This window comes from Gordionus sp. m RMFG-2023, chromosome 2 (assembly GCF_954871325.1).
Source record: "Gordionus sp. m RMFG-2023 chromosome 2, tfGorSpeb1-WG-v2, whole genome shotgun sequence".
Taxonomy (NCBI): Eukaryota; Metazoa; Nematomorpha; class Gordioida; order Chordodea; family Parachordodidae; genus Gordionus; species Gordionus sp. m RMFG-2023.
Genome location: NC_088776.1, coordinates 6195324 through 6208822, shown reverse-complemented (window position 1 = coordinate 6208822; position 13499 = coordinate 6195324). Strand labels below are relative to the sequence as shown.

The following is a 13499-nucleotide window of genomic DNA, read 5'->3' as shown; positions in this document are numbered from 1 at the left end:
ACGGGAAAAGTTTTCATAATTTTTTTAGAGATTTTTTTTGAATTTTTACTAGCTCGAGCCCGGAACGAAATTATTTAAAATTCGAACTTTGAGGGAACTGCCATCGTAAAGTGTCAAATAAAAAATAATATCATTTATATTAACCTAATAAAAGATAGCATCCATCCAATCTAAGAATTTCCGATTTTAAAACACCCCAACAGACCTCTTGTAGTAATAAAATAATAACTCCAATTTCGAGATTCGAAGAATAATTTTTTAAAAGAATGTCAGCTTGGGGGGAAAAGGGGATAGAAATTATTCTCAGAAGATTTGGTGTGGGATATAAGAATTTTTTAAAAAAAATTTAATTTATTTTTAAAATCGGGAAGAAAGAATATAAATAACAATTTGAAATGGAAATAAAATTAATTAATTAAAATTTTTTTATTTTTTAATTAATAAATAATTTTATTTTTTTAATTTAAAAAATATAAGTAATATGTAATACTTATTTTAAAGTAGGTTATGAAATTATAATATATATTTATTTTTTTTTACATTTTAATTTTTATATTAATAAAATATATATTTTTTTTAATTTTAAAATTTTAAATTAAAAATTTTTTAAAAAGGTAAAGATGAGAAAACGGGAATAAAAAAAATAATAAGGTAAATCGCTTCTCGTATTATCATTTTAATAGGAAATCGAAAAAAAGGGAGTTTTGGGGGAAATAAAATTGAGAAAAGAAGAAATAAAAATTTATTTTTTTTAAAAAAAAATTAAAAATAGAGAATTAAGAAATAATCTAATATAAAGGAACTATTCGTTATTATATTTATTTTAATTTTATAAATTAAATGGATATATAATATATAAAGGTAAAAAAAAAGTTTACATAATATTAGAAGCGAGAATTTTAAAATCTATATTATTAATATATAAAATTAATTTGATATTTTATTCAACAACAACAATAAAATTCATTGATTAATTTTATATCAGCAAAATGAATTTAATAAAAAAAAGGGAAATAGAAAAAAAGGAAGGATAAACATTTGAAAATAATTCTCATTGTCACCTTTAAATTTCTATAAAGAAGATATAATATAAATCATTAAATTTAAACACCTTATAATTTAAATATATTAAAATTATATTAAAATATAAGCCCTGCGATTTTAATAATAGAATATATTGATCAATTATGATTATAGCATTAAGGAAAGTTTTATTGATAGGCAACTTTGGGTCTAGGTACCGAGTTAAAGTGTTTGATACGATTATCAGCATAGACATTTATTTTGAGCGTGTGCAGATATATTTTTATAAACTATTTAATTTTCACTATGGCAAATATTACTTCAACAAGTTCAAAAACTTTATCCAATATTGCACAAAGACAAAATGATTTTTATTATTATTAATGTTTTAATGTTATTGTAGGGAAAAACTAAGGTAACGTCCATAAAGAATTTGTTTTATTATGCAAATTTAGTTTAAAAATAGCTGTACTTATATTTGTTATATGCAAAGATAACATTTTACATTTTTATATTTTATGGAATAACATTAATTTAAATGATGGATTTTTATTTTATATGTTTATTTCTTCGAAAAATTATTATGTTTAATATTCAAATGATTATGAAAAAATGAACATATATATTGTTCAATTATTTTATGTTATTCCATAAAATATAAAAATGTAAAATTTATCTTTGCATATAACATATATACTATTTTTTAAACTAAATTTGCATAATACAACAGAATTCTATTAAATCAACTCAAGTAGATAACATTTAAAATTGTCTTTAAAAAGCAAAAAGATATCCATTTTGCAAGTGTGGATAAAAATTTATCCAACAATTTATAGAATTTATACAGGTATCATAAATCATTTTATTGATAAAAGTAAAAATATAATAATTTATCCGCCAGATGGCGTCTTAATATTATTAATATTTTAGTATTTATTTAGATTTATAAATAAATAATATAATTTAATTTTCAATCAATTTTGTCTTATTCTTTTAAGAGCACTCAACTCAATGATATATAAATATTTATATATATTACTAGATTAAAAAATTGTCCATACTAGGGACTCAGCTGTAGCGCCATTTTGTGATTTGCGCTTCGACTAATTGTCTATATTAATCATTATATGAATGCCATGTCATTTAATCGCCTTGCAACGACAAAATGGTGCTACAACTGCCTATGTATGGCCGGCCACTTTTAATTGTTTTGGATGCATTAAAATATTTAAGAGTTTTTTTTATACCAATATCTATATTTTGGTAAAAAAAAATTATCATTTCTAAATTTTTCAATTTTTATTTATAAGATAAATTAATAACCAAAGTAATTCGTTTTATATTGATACATATAATTATAAATCATAATTATTTTTATCATTAAGATATAATTTATTGTTTACATAATATATAAAATTGATATATTTAACCCGTATTTAGTAAAATTTTAAAGAATTCTTTAAAAAAAAGCCCCTTTGGGTTTGTCAATCAATATATTTTTAATCAATTAATTTAATTCTTATACCTCTAAAAAGGGGTAGTGGAGTGCTCACTTAATTGTGGGATTTACCTGACAGTTGGTTTAAATTGACAAACAATAATACTTTCGGATATATTGCATTGGAGACGCCCTTGGGAGGTGGAAGCCCCTATACGAGGAATTCCATAATGCTTTTTTACGAAACGATAAAATATTTGAGAAGAAATTTCATACAAAAGCAAAATTAATATAACCACCATCAACTGGTTAGTTATATTTTATTCTGCCTTTAGAATTAATATTCCTCACAAAAAAAATAATACAACAAATAATCTCCCATAGAAATCTCCAAAAAAATAAACACAATATGCTCAATCTTTAAAGAGGTAACCTCATCCTTCTACAACGAAAGGGCTCTGATACTAGGGTAAATTACTGCCAGTGGTCTCTCTGGTAATACTGGATAAGCCCGAACGGGTGGAGAGAGTCCTTTTAATTAGTGGGCTTCCCCGGTGTAGTGTTGAACGGCTCATTTTGAGCCGATTTTTAAAATGGCTAACTCAATATGGAAAATTATTATGCAAGACTTGAGATTTTGTTCATAAGTGGCACAAAGGTATCTCGAGGCTTAGACGATATTTTTGTTCTGGCTAAAATATTGAATTAGCCGATGAGCCGTTTAACAACACTACCCCGGTGTACGATGCGATATGAATTCCATATAATTATTAATTTTAATAAATAAAATAGCAATAGAAGAAAAAAATATATAATAAAAATCAATTAAAGAACATATTTAACAAAGGAAGGAAAAATCAAATCACCTTCAAACAAAAAAAAAATTTCTTTTTTTACACAAACAAAAATAATAATAATAGAGAAAAGAACTTACATTATTCGGCATAAATATAATTTTATCTTAATTACATCGTCACTACATTATTACACAACTTACTAGTTTAATACACTAGTTGTTAAATCGGAAGAATAGAAGAAAGAGAAAAAAAATAAGTTCAAATATAATTAAAAATTATATCTTCGCACATTATTTACCCCCCCCCCCTCCCCCTTATGAAAATATATTTTTGTTAAAAGAAGAAAAAAAATTTCTATATCTTTCTCTCCTCATTCCAGATCAACTCCCCCCCCCTTCCCATTCAATTCCTTATAATCAAAATCAAATTAATTACTTTCACGATTTTAAAATTTTTGATTTTAACTTCACTTAAATTAATATTATTTTAAATAAACCTATTTTATCAAAAAATCGTATTATGATAACCTTTGCACACTTTTATTATAAATTCCCTTTTTTTTATTAACTTTATCATAATTTTCTTATTTTTTTTAATAAAAAATATTAATTAATTTTCTTATTTTTTTTAATAAAAAATATTAATTAATTTTCTTATTTTTTTTAATAAAAAATATTAATTAATTTTCTAGTTCCTTATATTTTTATATATTTTTTTTGTATAAAAAAAAATAAATAATCTTTCTTCTTAGTTAAGAGTTGAAAAGATGTGAAATTAGGATAAATACAAATAAAAGGAAGGTAGAATAAAGGGGAGGAAGGGGGGGGGGGGGTAAGGAACGGGTTGGAACAATAAAAAACTTATCTACAAAAACCTTATTTTTTCTTTAAAAAAAATTGAATATTATTCAAATCAACTTAACTTTCATAGATTATGGAATTGAAAGTAAAAAAAACATATATATATATAATATAAAATTAAGAAAAGATAGAGGAAGAAAAGGGATGAAATTGAAAACATTATTCCCTTTTAATAAATACTATTTTAAAATACAATTTAAAACTTGTTTGATGTAATTCAATATTTTAAACATTGAAAATATAGTATTATGTATATAATATACTATTTCGGATGAGGTATCTTTAAATAAGGAAGAGAATATATTGATCTTTTTGGGATTGCTCGGGATGGCACCGGCGGTCACGGGTTCGTTCGAAGAATTTTTATTGGTCGTCTTCGAGTTGGCCGCGACTGCGCTGTTTCCCGAATACTTTTTCTTTATATCCTCGAACCGCTTTCCGACATCCACCGCTCGCTTGGTTTTATTGAATTCTCGGTCGTCGGTATTATTTTCGTTGTTATTATTATAATTCATTTATTTTCCTTAAATTGTTACATTGTTATCTTACTTCTTTTTTTTTTAAAGGATAGCGAATTCGTTTAGCGGACATTGGATCAATAAGAATGATAATTTATGACCTGTATTAATCGGCAATAAAAAAAATATATACAAATCAAAATTGAGTCAAGATAAACATAATTTATAAGGGATTGGGATTGGCAAAAAAATAGTTTTTTTTTGATTCAAGATTTTAATCAAAATAAAAAATATAAAAAATCTTTGAAGATTTTTCTTTTTTGATCAAATTTTTATAGTGTTGTTAAACGGCTCGATTTTATAAAACGGCAAATAAAATATTTTAGCAAAATACACGAGGTAAGCCTGCAGATTTTGCTCATGGATGGCAGAAAGGGTTGGACATCTCTTAGCGAAATCTCGAGGCTTGCATAACATTTATGGTTAAAATAGTGTTAGCCGTTTTTACAAATCTAACCGTTTATCAACACTAACATTTTGCATAAATCAATGGGATTTAACAATACCTTGACTGACGCGATGCATTCATAATAATTGCATTCGAAAGCGTCGTAGAATGCAAATCAGCTGTACCCGTAACCCATACAGTAATTCTTCTCATGTTAAAAACTGCTATTAAATTGATAACTTGCTTCTTTATTATCAGGTAAAATTTGCGTCAGACATAGGAAAAACTTGGCCTCTCGTTTAAAATTTTTAATAATTATATGGGTAATCAAAATGGCATCCTCATCTGTTTTCAGTGATTTTCACTTTTAATGAACATCGTCAGTCTATGTATTATTATATGTCATTGACATAAATACCAAATTTTATTTTAAAAATAAAATAAGATTTGGCAAACTTTTAAAAAAACTATATAAGAATAAAAATATATAAACCTTTTTTTAAATATAAATATAAAAACATGTCAAACATACAATTTCACTAAACTTCTCAAAGTTTAAAAAAAAAGATTTTGGACTTAGCCTAAATCAAATCTTTTGTCATTTTCAGGCATAAAAAATTTTTTCGAGATGAGATCAAAATTTTTTTATAAAAATAACTAATATTTTAATTAGAGAATTATGATTTAAGATAGAAAATTATCCTCAATATATTATATATATAGTAATTCCTTGAACTTGAATCTATGCTTCATGAGACCCTGTCAGAAAATTTTTGAGGAAAAAAAAATGATCAAATTAGATATTTTTAAAAAGTACGATTGTCAAATTAAAAAGCATATATGATATATAAAAGACATACTATATTTTTTTTTCAAATCTAAAAGTTGATACAAAATTCAAACCCTTTTTTGTAAATAAATCTCTCGTGATGATTTTTATGCATAAAAAAATCTTCAATTTTGTTGATCTCCAAATAATTTTTGCTCAGAATCTTTGAAGATAAAAAAAAATCTTCGAATGCTCTTTTGAAGATATTTGTTAAACCCTGTTTTTCCCTCTAATAAAATGATGATTAGTTTTATTATTTTTAATTTTAACTATTGATAACATGAACAGGATGTCCTGATGCAGTAGCACAATTTAAAGTGATAACTTAAGGGGAAATTTTGTTCATTCATTAACTAATCGTCATTTTTTTTAAAAAAAAAAAAATTTAATTATGAGTTTTGCGCCAATTACTTAACGTATTCCCAATACCAAGAAATTTTAAAACCCTCTCTCTTTTATTGGAGGTTGGTTATTAATAAAACGAGGATATCGAGCATAAAATGAATGTTTCAAACACTGTGTTGCAAACGCAAATCATGATTTCAAATGGAATCGTGCAAATTGGTCAAATTACCGCTTGGGCGTTTGAAACCATTTTTTTTTAAAAAAACGCAAAACTGGTTTGCTTTTTCAATTATTCATTCATTTTACACGTACCAGTTCTTTAAAAACTCCGTTTTTTAACATCGACTAAACTTTGTTATCCATAAGAATAAGAGGGGGGGGGCACTAAAAATCCTTTCCTAAATTAACTGTAAATTTAATTTAATATTATATAAAGTGCAAAAAAAAATCATGCTTATATATTGGCATAAAATTTGCTTTTCCCTAAAAGGATGCTACCAAAACAACTTTTTGGGTTAACATTAATTTATAAATAATATATGAAATATTTGCGGGTCAGTTAAGTGGTGGAATCACGCGATCACCTCCGATCTACTATATATCACCCCCTCACTCTAGAATGGAAGCACCAAGTTATCCTGAGAAGAAGAAGAAATATGGTCTTTGCTGTATTCGAACTTAGAACCGTCGGATTGGCAGGCCACGCTCTCATCGACTAGGTCACAGACGCTTTCAGAAATTCACGATTTTAAAAATATTATATAATAACCGAATTTGGCAGTCTTTACCCAGATGAAAAATAACTAAAATACCAATTCGCTAAGCACTGCTTATGGCAGTCTCTCTCATAAACCCAATCTCTCAATCAAACCTATTTTTTTAAAAAAATATCTAACCCTGCATTCGCGGTTAGCTTAGCGCGAATTCGCGACGAATATAGAAAAATACGCAAAAATACAGAATATTTTATATACTTCGCCGCTAATTCGTGCTAACTGTAAATGCAGGATAAGCTCTCATAGTTAAGAATATCGACACTAGTGGATTTAAAACTTGACATATATTTAGCATTATTATAAAAATATTGATAGTAAATTACTAATCTTTTAAAAATTATACCGTCTGTATTTTCAAGGTTTTATAAAGTTTTTTTTTATTACTTATTATGCGCAAATATAAATACTTCCTATTTGAAAACAATGTAATTTAAAATAAATATCTAAAAATTTTAATTAATACTTTTTTTAAAAAAAAATTTTTAATTAATACTTTAAAAACATTTTAATTACAATTTATACAATTAATTTCTGTTTTTAAATCTTATATAAAACAATATAATGGATTGCTTATTATCACTTTCTTTTCTTCTTAAGGATAAATTCAAGATGTTTGACTTTAAAAAAAAATCTTCCATTTATGTGTAATTTCTTTTTTTTTAGATTTTAAGTACTATTTAAAATTAAATAAGCTTCAAAAAAATGGATTCCAATGTTTTTGAAGCGGTGAATATATGATCTCTGCATCAGAGATGCCAATATCGACCCGACATTTTAAATTTTAACCCATATCAGATTTATGTATAAAAAAATTCATCTGTCGTTAAGATAGTTAGATAGGGAGAAAAAAAAGGAGGATTATTTCGAATTTTAAGAATGAAAAGTCTTTGATTTCGCTATCGGATCAGTGGTATCGCGGACCAATAGCGTTGGTTTTAGTTATGGCATCGAGATCAGCAGAAGGGTAGTATCTGTTTGTCTCTGAACAGCATTAGTGATGAAGACTTGACTTCCTGCGAATTAGCGCTAACTGTGAATTCCGGGTATAGAGAACTTTTATAAAAAGCCACTTGTAAGTTTGCAATAGTTTTTTTTTTAAATCGAATTCGCCATTTTATAAATCTGTTTTTCTTTAGCAGATAGAGGTGATGGGGTGGGGGGGGGGGGGAAGAGGGAAGTTTTAAAGGATGGGGAATAAATTTAATAGATAAATTAAATATCCGTTTTTAATTAATTTAATTATTTTTTCCTATAAACAAATAAAATATATGTATCGATCGACAAAATATCACGAAATTTTAAAAAAACGCGAAGTAGGTTTGGTCCGTGCTGAGAATTTTTTGTGTCCCAGTGCGAAGATTAATAATTTAAGCTTTTAAAGAAAATCGTGAAATTTTTGTTAAATGATTTGAATTAAGAGGTAAATTAAGCATAATCCTATTTTTAAAATAATTACAATTCTTCATAAGAAACAAAATTTGGCGGCCGTTAAAATAGTCTTATTTTTGGTTTACCATCCCACGTTCGCACGGGCTTACAAGGAAGGTGGAAAAGCTAGCTACCAACTCGTTATAATTAAACATGTTATCGATTTTAAATCACACTTTAAATTGAAACGATCTCCAATAATTGCAAATTAAGTAATTATATATCCATATTTATAGATAACGAAAGGTAAATCGAAAGATTTGTATTAATTCCAGTCGTGGAGTTGATAAATCGTTTTTTCAACCAGATTATGAACTTACCTCACATATTGCGAAAATCGAGTTTCTAATTGAAAATTAACAGTTTATCTTCAAAATGAGCTTGAAGAAGAATAAATATGCCTTGAAGAAAGCCGGGAAAAATCAAGTCTCAGATCTTCAGAAAAAAAAATGCGCGCGCCTTAAGATTGAACCGTATTAACCGTTTTCGCAACAACTGTTCGCGAGAGGGTCCAATACGGAAAGAAAGCGGAATAATGTCCCAAATCCAGCATTTTATCTTATAAGACCGCGTTGATATATCGGTATCAGATTTGTGACGATATTCATATTAAATAAATCTCGGATCGATGGATATTTTTCAAAACCCCGACCCGATGATACCCAACAATTTTAATTGTTTTTTTTTCTTTTCAAAACAAATTTTACAAAACGTGATACATGTGAATAAGATTAAGGAGAACCCCAAAATGAAATCGCTAGAGGGTAGGCAAGAGAATTGTCGTGTAAGGAGTCATCCCACTTCAAGCGACATCAAAAAAATAGATAATCGCCTTAATTTGAATAATAACCAAATTTTTATCAAAATCTTAAAGGGTAGCCGAAACATGACGTGGAATTTCCTTTGGCGCGGGACAAACCTATCTCTATCTTCCAGATTCGCCACTGTCAAAACTTGTGACTAGTTGGCTTCCAAAACCATGTTCAAAGGCAATAGACTGCTTGGACCCGGAAAAGAAGCCAGAAATTCACCAGAAATGTGGGGATATACAAAGTTTTCAGTCGCTAACCCTGAATTCGTAGTTAGCTCTAATTCGCGGTGAGGTATAAAATCAAATTAAAATATCGAAACAAAATCGGTTTTGATAAATATCAACAAATATAGGATGAATGCGAGAAAAGGTGGATCGATTTTATCGTTTAACAAAAATCGGGTAGAAAAATCAAAAGCGGAAACCTGGAAATGTTAAAACTTTTGGAATAATGTCATCCCCCCCCCCTCAACGTCGATTAATAATTGACGCGTGTCAATCAGAAAATTTTTACAATCAAGCCATTACAGTTAAATGCATGTCTGTTAGGAAGGAGGAACAAAAGTTCGATGACCCCGATTACGGGAAATTTATGAAGTCCGGTTTCTCCCGGGTTCAAATTTTTTTCTTAGTCTTAGGCCAATCACGTTCGCGTGATCTCTCATAATCCAAACAATTGTTTAAAATATTATTTATAATATTTATATACACACAAGGAAAATATATATTTTATTTCTTTTTTTTTAAAAAAAAATTTGCCTAAAACATGCTCCAGATGTTTTATTTTGTTTATTCCGTTGGGGGAATATAGAAATAACACTTAAACTTGTTATTATTATAATAAACTATGAGTGAACCATAAATAAATAGTTTGATTGTAGTATTTAATTTATATTATAATGCCTCAATCACATCATTGCCTCTTGTAGGGTTTTTATGATCTTGCATCAGAGAGGAACAAATGTCCACCTAAAACGGGAAGTGTCTCTTTCTACTTTATGAGACACTTCCTAAAATGTAACGTACTATCAGTGGTGTATGCAAGTTAGATTTTATCCCTTTACCTATGAGAAACATGATACGAAAAATGTGCTGTCATTTCTTTTAAATTTATAAACACCCAATCATGAATTAACCCTAAAAATATACTTAAACAATACATTTCTAGACACATTTCATTTTATAATCAAATTTTCACATAAAAAAAATACCGGTCCCCAATACGCTATAATTCGCATAGAATCGACGCTTGACCCTTTTCTATTTCCAAGTGTAAAAGTGCGCTAAGTATAAGCATTACTTTACTTAACAATTGCTCAAACTAAGCGCTTGAGGGTAAGTTTTCAATTTCATAATCATACTAATCTTATTTTGATATTCCATTTTTCCGAAGATTCCGCACAGATGTATAAAGATATGGCTAGATTTTTTTTCTTCTTATTTTGACCAATATTTCTTTTTAAAATATCTACAAAAACATATTAGAGTAAAATAATATAATGTTTCCAAAAGCTTGACTCACATTATATCACGCCTAAAGGGTGACGTCATGGTTTCCATTGTTAAAAAAACTGATCGTGAATAAGTACTAGCCAGGAAATAAATCCTCAGAGCTATATTTTTTTCATTCTAGCATGAATGCCGATTTTTTTCTTATTTAGCCAATAACTTATTTTTCTAATATAGTGTAGCGTCTACTAAACGGGTTAAAATAATTATCAATCTAAATGCTTTCCTACGATTTATAATCGTAAAATTGTCGCAAAATTTTGTTGCTAACAATTATTTTCCTTTTATATACTGCTCCTACAACACTGGTTAAATAGCTTATGGCTACTAATAAAGCACGAAACATTGGCATAAATTTTAGAATTAGTCAAATGTTGAGCCAAATTTCTACGGAGTGATATAAAATATATTACATATTTTTATTTTTAAAAAAAAACAATAAAAAAAATATTCATAGATGTCAGGTCTTTTCAGTCTAGACCGAAATTGATCCGATTTTTTTTTGAGGTTCAACCGGTCTTTTGTTAATATTTAAGTTTGCTTTATTATTCAATGAATATCATTTTTTTTGTACAAGTTATTTTACTTTTTGCTAATTTTTTTAGTTTTATTTTATTTTTGCAATATTTAAAACCGTAACTTTTTCCTAGGAAGTATTTTTACTTTATATTCCCATTAATCGGGAATTAAATTAGGTAAAAATGGAAAATATTTTTTTTTAAATAATAAAAAAAATAAAATAAAAAAGACCAAAGACCTGCCTGGATTAATTTTTTTGTAAAGATCGTAATGGTCCAAGCGCATCAATCCGGTCCTGATAAAAGACCGGGCCGGACCGCGACCATCGCTAGATCGGAGCATTAAATATTAAAAGATTAATTTAGCTGTTCATTTCTTCAATTTTCCCTTTAGAGACTATTTTGCAAAAATAACAGCAATATTCAAAAATAAATAAATATATTATTAGAATGAGTTCAGCCCTTAACAAACTATTTTAAAATAGCGTTTTTTTTTCTTTTTAAATATTTAATTTTAACGGGACGGGAGTAAAATAAAAAATGATAAAATTAATTTAAATAAAAAAATATGGGAAATTAATTCATGAAAATATTTATCTACCACTTCCCGTTACATAATTTTTAAAATGTAAGAAATATCATTTTAAAAAATGACCAGTTTTATGCTAAGTGTCTTGAGATTTATCTTGTGGTTCTATTTTTAAGATTATGTTAAAAGTCGATTGTAAAGTAGTTTTCTAATGATTACCTTCTAGAAAAAAAGTCTATCTGGAGTAGTTACTGGTCACCTTACAAAGGTTCAAGTTTATTTTTATGTAAATATAATTAAAAAATATCTATGGTGGTATTATGATTATTATTTATCAGTTATATTTATTTATCAAACATTAAATAAAATAACAAAGAAAAAATAAACAAAAACAATAGTGGTTGTTTGTAAAAATGCACATGTTTAAATTAATTTTAAAAATAAATTATCATAAAGTATAAAACAAAATAATGTGAATATGATTTAAAATCATTGTAAAGTCTAAGGAATAAGGTTAATTATCTAAAGGTCTTAATATCTACTAATCATATTAGCCATGTTTTTAAATTTACACTTAACAGGTAAGTATAAATTTGGTTTAAAAATGAAAAATAAATTTAAAATATATAATGTGCAATCTGATCAAATGTATATATATTTAAATATCTCATCACTATTTATATATTAATTCTGATTCTTATTCTTAGAATATAATAATATATTACCTTTGTTAATTGAATTACATGTTGCGGCAGAATAATTTAAATTTTTAAATAAAGGCGTGTATATTTTTTGTGGACAGATGTTTATGATAAATTTAAATAATATTGAGAAGTTTTATTTTTTTTAATCATTGTTCAAATATTAAATTATCCATATAATAAATTTATGATATAAATAAAAGTTTACAAATAAACAATGAGATTTATATATTATATTCAATATTTTATTTATAATTATTATTTAATTAGTCTTTAAAATATAACTAGTACCAGTACCAGATACTCGAATGTGATAGCTATATAAAAGCAGAGTTTGGCGATACAACTTATACTTTTAAGATACAACATTCTCTTGAACATATTATAATTGATTTCTTATTTGTAATTGTTTTTGCTAAAAAATTTAAACATTATAAATAATGCAGTCTCTAAATGCAAATAATATATTATTAATATCAGTTTGCAAAAAATGCCGTTGTCAGCTGATTTTTTACAATTAAAAATAATGTTTGTTAAACAATTATATTTGAGCCGATTTTAAAATGGCTAACACAATATTTTAGGTAAAATATTGTCTAAGTTTCGATTTCGCTAATAAATGTCTAAACCTTTAGCTTCAGGATTGTGTAATATATTCCTGGATAAAATAATGAGTTAGTCATTTTCTAAAATCGACTCCAATCTAGCCGTTTAGCAAAACTATTCAAAAGACTACAAAAGAAAGATTTGACAATTTATCAACTTTATGGATATATTTTGTTTTTAGACATAATTTGGTCAGATTGTTGAAAATCTTTTTCTTATAATCTATAGAAAAGCTTTTACGTGGTATTATAATTTTTTATAACTAAATATTTCAGATATATAAGGACATAATACAAGTTTTTGTGTAAATATGATCGCTTAATAAATTAACATTTTAGAATAATAAATTTTAATAAATATGCTTTAATCTTTTATCATATTACAGACAGATATTATTTTAAAATAGAATTAAAATATTAGCTC

At 26.4% G+C, this 13499-nt stretch overlaps 1 protein-coding gene across 2 annotated transcripts in view; it reads right to left on the bottom strand.

The window, feature by feature from the left end:
• LOC135925170 (protein peanut-like) overlaps nt 1-12560 on the bottom strand; it is a 33012-nt gene extending 20452 nt beyond the window's left edge. The window contains exons 1-2 of one of the 2 annotated variants that reach the window (XM_065460383.1): nt 12495-12560; nt 4382-4737 (exon numbers count right to left, since the gene is read on the bottom strand). In XM_065460383.1, coding sequence (XP_065316455.1) covers nt 4382-4633 — 252 coding nt within the window. In that variant the 5' untranslated portion in view covers nt 4634-4737; nt 12495-12560. The remainder of the gene's footprint in view (nt 1-4381; nt 4738-12494) is intronic. The other variant, XM_065460382.1, reaches the window with a different exon arrangement.
• Between the last annotated feature and the right edge of the window lie 939 nt (nt 12561-13499).